At 42.7% G+C, this 10413-nt stretch overlaps 1 protein-coding gene across 1 annotated transcript in view; it reads right to left on the bottom strand.

Annotated features, from left to right (window-relative positions):
• The window catches only part of Ttpa (alpha tocopherol transfer protein), a 29183-nt gene extending 20711 nt beyond the window's left edge, over positions 1-8472 (bottom strand). The window contains exons 1-2 of the mRNA XM_057790660.1: positions 8197-8472; positions 970-1123 (exon numbers count right to left, since the gene is read on the bottom strand). Of these exons, the coding sequence (XP_057646643.1) occupies positions 970-1123; positions 8197-8400 (358 nt within the window). The 5' untranslated portion in view covers positions 8401-8472. The remainder of the gene's footprint in view (positions 1-969; positions 1124-8196) is intronic.
• Positions 8473-10413: the final 1941 nt, after the last annotated feature.

Genomic DNA, 10413 nt, shown 5'->3' on the forward strand with positions numbered 1-10413 from the left:
CAAAGCCAGCTAACTTCAAAGTTCGTCTGCATGACCAGTATTTTGAGACTCCATTGAGGCAGGCAGACAGACAGAGATAGTTCTTCGTAAGTATATTTGAAGGAAATTCTGCTCCTGAAATGTTGATTAGCAGCATTCTTTTAAATGGACTATGAAGCAGAGCTGGGAGAGTGAGAGTCTCTTCTCTTGACTGGAAGTTTTAATCACACAGAACTAAAGAAGCAACAGAGATTACAGGTCACCACTGACAGATCTGAAAATTTATGTCTCCTCCAAAGTTATATGCTAGAAATCTACCTCTAAGTTCATGGTAGTGCTCTGCCTGCACCCCTCTGACACACATACACATACATGCACACTCGCATACACACACATACACACACACAAAGAAAGAGACAGGCACAACACATACATACAAACAGACAGAGAGACAGAGGCAGAGAGAGCGTATGCCAAGGTTCAAATATAGAAGTCAGAGGATAATTTTAGGGAGTCGGGTGTTTCCTTTTGTTATGGGTTCCAAAGTTTGTACTCAGGCCATCAGACTTTTGTAGCAAACACTTTGATTTGCCGAGCTATCCTAACAATGTAGTTCATGGTGTTGGGAAGTAGATTTGGGAAGATGATTGGGGAAGAAAAGTAGAGTCCTCATGAATGAGATTAGTGCCATTTTAAGATGCCCCAAGGGCGACTATATTTTTTTTATACTATGTCATGTCAGGCTGAGAAAATCTCTGTGTACCAGAAAAATGGTCCCTCATCAGATCAAAATCACTGGTGCTTTGATGTCGGATTTCACAGCCTCCAGCAGTAAGAACTAAAATTCAGTGTTTAAGCCACCAGTCTATGGGACTGTACTATAGCAGCCTGATGAGATAAAACATTGGCGAAAAGAAACACCAGAACAGCGAGTAATGAAAGGGAGAAGTCAAAACAAAACAGGAGGGAAATGAGCTGCATATGACTTACCAATTCTGTAAATAAGAACTCTGCTGCCAGTGGGATCCCTGGATCTCAACACTCCATGGTAGCCAGCCTTCAAAAGTCCAATGACGCTCCGAGGGTGCAGATCTGCACTTAACTCTGGGCATTCTGCTCGCCATTTATAATAGTTCTTCAGTAACTGAAAAATAAAATTAAATGTGTCCATAAATGATGTACATGGTAAACATTCTGTAAAACAGTTGAAAGGGTTGATATTGTGTGTGAACATTGTCATCTATCATATCAGAATCTGGAAGTTTTTTTCATTATAAAAGACAGAGCTCCTTTCATTAAGAATTCGAGACCGCAGGAGTTGGCCATGAACTCAAGACTCTGTCATTTTTAGTTGCCCTCCCTAACAGTCTCCCAAAATAGTCACAAGAAAGTCCAGACCTTCTGATGTATACCTTCCCGAAAGACATGGAATTGGCTGTGCGTGTGAGTTGATCTTATACCCTGCTGTGTCAAATACTGGAGCTATGGAAATGAAACTATGCTGGACCCAAAAGCCTGGTGCCTTCTGAGTTTGAGCCAGGCATATGTAAGATTACTGGATGGGAGCAGACCACATGGAGAGAAACCCAGGAAGTGGAGAGGCCATCCTATATAGTCTAACTTAAGTCAGATTCCTACTGGATACCATGAGGAACCAAAATGCATCATTGCCCTGAGCTTTTGCCAAGTCACAGAGCACAGGCAAGTGTGGAATCATGCTGTACATCAAAAACATTAAGGGAGGTTTCCTACTTAGCAATAGATAACTAAAATGCTACCCCTAATACTTTTGGAAGAAGGACTGAAATCCAATCAAACAAATTAGAAGTAAAGAAGCTATATAACTGCAACTTAGATCTTGGCAAAATACAGTGTAAAGGAAACTCGCTGTGCCACCCACAGAAGTGCCATAATAATTGGCCAGTCAACCAAAAGTTATTATCAATCATCAATTTTCTTTTGATTTTTGGCATTGTCATATTTCCTAGATTGGCATTGAATTGTTTTATGCTTAAAGGGTGCTCTTAGCCATGTCAAACCTCAGTTAGGTGAAAGGCAAAGAAATGGCAAGCATTTTGTGGAAATACTAGGAAGATTCTGCATGGGAACTTTGTCCTTCACTGACTTAGGGTCTTAATCTGGGGAATCTTCATCAAAGGAACTTCATATTTGAAATCTGTTACCATAAACATGATAGCTGTAGCCATAAAACAGTGGTAATCCAGATAATCCTCCTGTATAATAGTTTAAACAGAAGGGGAATTCTGAGCTGGGGAATAAGTCCCTGGCTAGCACTGAGCTGGAGAAGGGCCAATTGGACTATGAGAAAAGTATCACCATGGAATCCTACAGGACAGAGCTTCTGTGGTCCTCTCCTCCCTCTCCTTCCTTCCTCTTCCTCTTCCTATTCTCATGTTGTCATCTTCTTTTTCTGTCTATCTCTGTCATTTCAGCATCTAATGAAGTCTCCTTAGCTTACACAAGACACTTGCTAATAGTCAAATGCAGCAAAGTAAGAAAGAAGAAAATCACTCAATTTGCCAGCAAAAATAATTGGTGACCTAAATAGACATTTCCAAAGGCTGCAAGAACAAGAGGCACATTGTAGCTCTGATGCATTCATTCTGTCCACATACTTGCTCCTCCTGTCCTGGGTGGCATCAGAATCAGTGTCAATAGCATTTTATGATACTCAGTTATATTTTGACAATTTCCTCAGACAAAGGTTAAGTCTTTAAATCTGTATTCTGTGGAAATGCTGAAAGCAACACCTTGGTGACCATATAGAATAATGGTTTCATTGTCCTGGGAATGTAAAAGTGTGTCTTGCTAGAGAGGGTCGTTCTAATGGAGGCAGCACATTCAGCAAATATCTTCAGATTGTGGCCTCAGGAGATGAAAACAGGTTGAATAAAAGAACAGATCAATGTGTGAAGCCATCAGCTGGGCCCACGCTTGAAAAGAATCATCTCTGTAAATATGAACAATCACTGCCATGCATCTTGACACTTAAGTCTTCCAAGGGCTAAGAATCCAAATCTCTGGTCATTTATTCTACATTGATAAACAAATTCACAAATACAGTTGGCATAAATGTTAATAATAAAAACAAATTGCTACTAAGCAATTCTCAAACCAAACTCAAGTCCATAGCAACAGTAACAAAAAAAAAACAAAACAGCTGCAAATAAATATTTTTTACTATTGTTACTGAAAGCTGTCTATTTCAGTCAAAAATTAGAAATGTCTACTTAAAATGTTTTGTTTATGGTGGGTACTCTCTTACATTTTCTGTCTGTTTTCAAACCATGACATAGACACCAGACACACACACACACACAAAGTATTCATGCCACTTTTATGAAGTACAGTACCATCTTCTCAGTTTTACCTTATAAGAAATTACCATTATCCCATTACATAGGTAATGAAACCTTAAGAAATTATATTTATCCACCAAGAAAAATGAAGATTGAAATTTACATATGGTATGATAAACCTCACAAAAAGAAGCTAGTCTGATGGAAATTATGGAGAAGAAGAAAAAATAGTTTTGGGTTATTTTGTTGCTAAGAGTATACTAACATAGATGATGCCACTTACAAAGAGATGAAGTTTATTTCGGTTCACTTCTGGCCCAAAGTCTAGTGGAACATATACACTGTTGGTCTTCTTGCCGGTAGAGTCCTCAAAAAATACCAGGAATTATATGGCAAGACTCAAGGAATACATACATACATACACACATACATACGTGTGTGTGTGCATGCGCACATGTGTAGTATGGTCTGTCTTGCTCTTATAAAAACTATCAGTATTCTATTGTGAATCCTTCAAGCTTAAGACAGAAATGTAAAGAACTAGACATTTTCTTGTCAAACAGATGGAGGCTATTTTCATGCTTATTGTTCGGACTGGAAGGATCCAGGGAAGCAATCCAGTAGCACAGGCTTTCCTGAGCTTCAACCAAAGCCCTGAGCCACAGATTAACAGCTATATGAGCACTCTACTGTGCTGCAGCTTAACAGTGAGTACTGATGGGTTACTCTGCAGCTGTGTAAGTACTGATGGGTTACTCTGCAGCTGTCTGAGTACTGAGGGGTTACTCTACAGCTGTCTGAGTACTGATGGGTTACTTTACAGCTGTCTGAGTACTGATGGGTTACTCTACAGCTGTCTGAGTACTGGTGGGTTACTCTGCAGCTGTCTGAGTACTGAGGGGTTATTCTAAAGCTGTGTGAGTACTGATGGGCTACTCTACAGCTGTGTGAGTACTGATGGGTTACTCTAGAGCTGTCTGAGTACTGGTAGGTTACTCTACAGCTGTGTGAGTCCTGAGGGATTACTCTACAGCTGTCTGAGTACTGATGGGTTACTCTACAGCTGTCTGAGTACTGATGGGTTACTCTGCAGCTGTCTGAGTACTGGTAGGTTACTCTACAGCTGTGTGAGTACTGAGGGGTTACTCTACAGCTGTGTGAGTCCTGAGGGGTTACTCTACAGCTGTCTGAGTACTGAGGGGTTACTCTACAGCTGTCTGAGTACTGAGGGGTTACTCTACAGCTGTGTGAGTACTGAGGGGTTACTCTACAGCTGTGTGAGTACTGAGGGGTTACTCTACAGCTGTGTGAGTCCTGAGGGGTTACTCTACAGCTGTGTGAGTCCTGAGGGGTTACTCTACAGCTGTCTGAGTACTGATGGGTTACTCCACAGCTGTGTGAGTACTGAGGGGTTACTCTACAGCTGTGTGAGTACTGAGGGGTTACTCTACAGCTGTGTGAGTCCTGAGGGGTTACTCTACAGCTGTCTGAGTACTGATGGGTTACTCCACAGCTGTGTGAGTACTGAGGGGTTACTCTACAGCTGTGTGAGTACTGATGGGTTACTCTACAGCTGTGTGAGTACTGAGGGGTTACTCTACAGCTGTGTGAGTCCTGAGGGGTTACTCCACAGCTGTGTGAGTACTGATGGGTTACTCTACAGCTGTGTGAGTACTAATGGGTTACTCAACAGCTGTCTGAGTACTGATGGGTTACTCTACAGCTGTCTGAGTACTGATGGGTTACTCTACAGCTGTGTGAGTCCTGAGGGGTTACTCTACAGCTGTGTGAGTCCTGAGGGGTTACTCTACAGCTGTGTGAGTCCTGAGGCGTTACTCTACAGCTGTGTGAGTCCTGAGGGGTTACTCTACAGCTGTGTGAGTACTGAGGGGTTACTCTACAGCTGTGTGAGTACTGAGGGGTTACTCTACAGCTGTGTGAGTACTGATGGGTTACTCTACAGCTGTCTGAGTACTGATGGGTTACTCTACAGCTGTCTGAGTACTGATGGGTTAATTATTCTACTGTGCTGCAGCTTAACAGTGAGTACTGAAAGCTATTAAGACTAGAAAATACTAATTTACCAAAGCTTAGAAAACCAGAATAATAAGAATATAACTGAGGGTATTCTAGAATTTTCTTCCTACAAAGTGTTAGAACTTATACACCATGAGGAGAGATTGCACTACCACTTCAGAAAAAAATAGAAAGTTGCAGACATTTGCCCTTTCCTCTTTCCTTCCAGTTGGCAGACAAGACAGAGAGGTCACAAGCAGAGACTTGGGTTCTGTCCAGCGGTCTCAGACACAGCCCTACTAGGCAATTCATCAAGGGTCTGTGCAATGAAAATCATTCAGCAAAAGACGGAATACAGGAAATGTACACATTCTCGCGAAGGCTACAGACAGATTCTATATGCTTACCTGCATATGCATGACTGTTTAAAAAGCAGCTAAGACCAACAGTTCATAGATTTAGTTATTAGATAGCTCCTTGTATTTTTAAGAACTTCTTTCAAATATAGGGACTGTGTTTTAATATTCAGTAGCTGCCAAGTGCATGCTAGTGCGTTCATTGATCACCATGTTCAGAAACTTCACACCCAGCAAGAACAGGGAAAGAAGTGAAGTGGTAATTAAATTTATTAGGTGCAGCTGTTATTTAATTCCTAACATCAAAATAATCTCATTAAATTGAAATCAACATTGAAAAAAGAGCAATTCATAATCCATTTCTAAAGAAATTGTTGGTAGAAGCATTTATAAAAGGGTTGGGGATGCAGCTCAGTTTGGATGACTGTACTACCATGTACATGGCCCTGGGTTCAATCTTCAGCTCAAAAAAGAAAGAAAAATAATTTTGCAGTACCCCAAACAGAGGGTAAGGGTTTCATACAATAGTATAGTGAGTGCTTGTCCTGTCTAAAACTTGAGTTCAGTCCCATAAGAGGAAAAGGCTGGTCCTGTGAAAGGCTCTTCAAAAATAAATAAATGTATATAAAATATATAAAAATAAATAAAAACAAGGAACAGTGGACAGATGGAGAAAGCTTGTTTCCCCAGCTCCATGGCTGCTGCGCATCAGGACTTAGTCCTGATGATGACACGGTGAGCTTGGGAGCCTCCTCCTGATGCCCGGCTGACGTCACCAGAGAACAAAACACCAATGAAACCCAAGAGCAAACAAAAACTAGTCAATACTTTTAATCATATTTAAACATTCTAGTCTTTCAGAAAGGACAGGGTTTAAATATCAGAAAGGCTATAAGCTGGGACAAAGACCTTATTTGTTTGCTGTAGATAGGTATTTTTGAAGCAAAAAAATGGAACAAGTGGCTAAAACAATAAAGATAACTGGAAAAATGAGTTTTAGATATCTCAAATGTGGTTAACCTCAGTTATAACAAAATGAATGCATGCTATAATGAAAAGCTGTTTCTCATCTAGGAGGCACTATTATGCATAAGACACCATTATGCAGTGCACATTTTATCGGTGTAGCAAACAACGTGAAAGCTCTCTGCAAAGCTGCTGCATTTTTCTTCACTGAAAACAGGAGCATCATACTTTGGCAACTGATGAACTTGTGCAGTAAGGACGCATCAAGGTTAGCTCCCATTTATGTATGAAGTATAAAGACAAACTAGAATGCAAAGTCAGTGACAGAAGAAAATAGACACCCACTTGCCAATGGCATTTTTTATTCAGCTAGACAGAATGAGGCTATAAAAAAAGGGAAAAAAAAAAGAGGAACACTAAATGAAGGGTTAAATGATGAGCATGGCAGTTCTCGGTCCCCATCACTGGATGAAGGCATGAGCAGGGAGCATGGTGACACTGGGGTCCCCATCACTGGATGAAGGTATGAGCAGTGAGCACGGGTCCTAGCACCACCTGGTAACAATCTCCACAGCCACAAACAGGGAACTGATTAGATATGTTTAATGTAATACCTCCATTTTAAGAGAAAATAAGAATCCAAAAAAGTGTAAGGTGTGTATGCTTGTGCTCACACGACATGACTCCATGCAACAAGTGGCCCAGAAAAGCCAAAATAAAAAATAAAAACACAGGCACCTGTACGAGAGAACACAGTCCACATGCGCGAAGTAACAGGTAATGTTACTTCTGGGCACTCAACTACTAACTAAAGTTTGTGGTGGGAAGTTTTCTTTCTTTTCTTTTTTTCAGAAGTTCCTGTGCACTTTTTACTATTTTGTATTATTTGTGTTGCTTTTGCCATACATAGCACTTATCCAATAAAATTAGTTTCAATAAATTTAGAGATGTTGGAACTCAGCACCCTAGTGTTTTCCCTTGGAGAAGGGTCTCGGTCATGGTCAGATCTCCCGCTGACCGCTGACCACTTACTCTGTGCCAAGCACAGGGCTGGGCACATCTTGTTCTAGCAGTTACAGGTTAACGTACAATTCTCGAAACTACTGTCCTGTCCTCACAGTTACTAAACAGATAAGAGCTCTGACCCTGATGGACAAACTCAAGGTCGCACCTCTTTAGTCCGAGGATCCCTCCCCTGCGTGCTGTGAATACCTGTAGCACAAAAGAATCGCGCTTCCCGCCCTGAATTCCAAACATGCCAAATTGCCTGATAGCCCTGTCATTTAGCTCTATTAGCACAGTCCTTTTCAAGATGCCTTCAGATGTCCATCTCGTCCTTCTCTGACCTCTCTTGGAGTTACTCAGGTGTGTAAGGGCTGAGTTTCCGCATCTCCACTTTGCCTAATCCTGGAGACCGTCTTGGACGGAGAGAAGTCCGACCGGACGGTCGGGACCCCAGTTTCCGCGGGGAGGGAAGGAGGGACACCCGGGGCTCTGGGCGCACCTGCAGCCACATCTCCAAGCCCGGCTCCCGTGGATCCTGCCCGGTTCACACTTACCCGCCAGGCCAGGTCCAAATCGAAATCCCGGGCGCGCAGGAAGCGCAGCAAGAAGGCATCTGTGAGCGGGTGTGGGGTCTGCGGGACGCCCGCCTCTTCCGCTCGGCGCCTCAGCTCCCTCAAGCCGGGTTGTACCAGCGGCGAGTTGTCGGGCAGCGCGTTGAGTTGTGGCCCGGCCACTGGCCCCGACCGCATCTCTGCCATGCCCGCCGAGCCACCGCCGCTGCCAGAGCGGCGGGGAAAAGCGTGGGCCCAGCGCCACCCTCCGCCCCTCGCCCTGGCCGCCGCCTCACGCACACTCACCCAGGCAGCCCTGGACTCTCTCACCCCGCCGGGGCAAGGGACAGGGCACCCTCTTAAAAGAACCCACGTGGTGCCTTCGGGTGCTGATCGCGTTCTTAGGGCTTTCTATAGTAGCCCGAGCCAGTCCCAGTTAAGGAAAGTCCTGGTGTTGAAAGACAAGAAGTTACTTGGAATGTTTATGAGTAGGCTGCCAGAGGACCTTTCCCACCCTTTCCTTTTTGCCCTCCCCCTCTGATCCTCTCTGCAAAGCAGTAAAGAGCCTTTAAACAGCTATCTAACAGCCTGTGGCAGAAACTCTAGGCACCCTCCACAGTACTCCTTCCTTAAGACTGAGTGAGTTCCGGTCATCTCCGGTATTGTAACTGGTTCCAAACTGCAATTCAAGGAAACAGCCTTGGCAGTCTTACTGCTCCTCCCACTCCTTGCTTCTGTCCAGGAAAATGCTTCCCAGATCTTGGCATCTAGCTCTGTTAGAGTCATATACAAATACTAGGGGGTGGGAGTGAAAGCAGGCAGTTTTTAAACATCATAAATGTATGTGTCTAGATTTCACCACCAAACTCTTTTTATTTATTTATTTTTCTTTATTTTATTCTTTTTAAATTAAAATTTCTGCCTCCTCCCCGTTTCCCATTTCCCTCCCCCTCCTCCCACACATCGCCCCCTCCCCCTCTCCCCACTCCTCTTCCCCTCCCCCCACTCCATTTCCCCTCCCTCTAGGTACTGAAGAGCAGCCCAAATTCCCTGCCCTGCAGGAAGTCCAAGGTCCTCCCACTTCTATCTAGGTCCAGGAAGGTGAGCATCCAAACAGGCTAGGCTCCCACAAAGCCAGTTCATGTATTAGGATCGAAACCTAGTGCCATTGTAAGACCCAACCAAGAAAGAGAACTACAGGCCAATCTCACTCATGAACATCGATGCGAAAATCCTCAATAAAATACTGGTAAACCGAATCCAAGAACACATTAGAAAAATTATCCATTATGATCAAGTAGGCTTCATCCCAGGGATGCAGGGCTGGTTCAACATACAAAAATCTATCAATGTAATCCATCATATAAATAAACTGAAAGGAAAAAAAACATATGATCATTTCATTAGATGCTGAAAAAGCATTTGACAAAATTCAACATCCCTTTATGATAAAGGTCTTAGAGAGATTAGGGATACAAGGGTCGTACATAACTAAGCTATCTATAGCGAGCAGACAGCTAACATCAAATTAAATGGAGAGAAACTCAAAGCCATCCCACTAAAATCAGGAACACAACAAGGCTGTCCACTCTCTCCATACCTCTTCAATATAGTGCTTGAAGTTCTAGCAATAGCAATAAGACAACATAAGGGGATCAAAGGGATTCGAATTGGAAAGGAAGAAGTTAAACTTTCATTATTTGCAAATGATATGATAGTGTACATAAGCGACCCCAAAAACTCGAGCAAAGAACTCCTACAGCTGATAAACAACTTTAGTAGCGTGGCAGGATACAAGATCAATTCCAAAAAAATCAGTTGCCTTCCTATACACTAAGGATAAGGAAGCAGAGAGGGAAATCAGAGAAGCATCACCCTTCATGATAGCCACAAATAGCATAAAATATCTTGGGGTAACTCTAACCAAGGAAGTGAAGGATCTATTTGACAAGAATTTTAAGTCTTTGAAGAAAGAAATTGAGGAGGATACCAGAAAATGGAAGGATCTCCCTTGCTCTTGGATTGGGAGGATCAACATAGTAAAAATGGCAATTCTACCAAGGGCAATTTATACATTCAATGCAATCCCCATTAAAATCTCATCAAAATTCTTCACAGATCTTGAGAGGACATTAATCAACTTTATATGAAAAAACAAAAGACCCAAGATAGCCAAAACAATCTTATACAATAAAGGAACTTCTGGAGGCATTACCATCC

Source organism: Chionomys nivalis, chromosome 16 (genome assembly GCF_950005125.1).
Source record: "Chionomys nivalis chromosome 16, mChiNiv1.1, whole genome shotgun sequence".
Taxonomy (NCBI): domain Eukaryota; kingdom Metazoa; phylum Chordata; class Mammalia; order Rodentia; family Cricetidae; genus Chionomys; species Chionomys nivalis.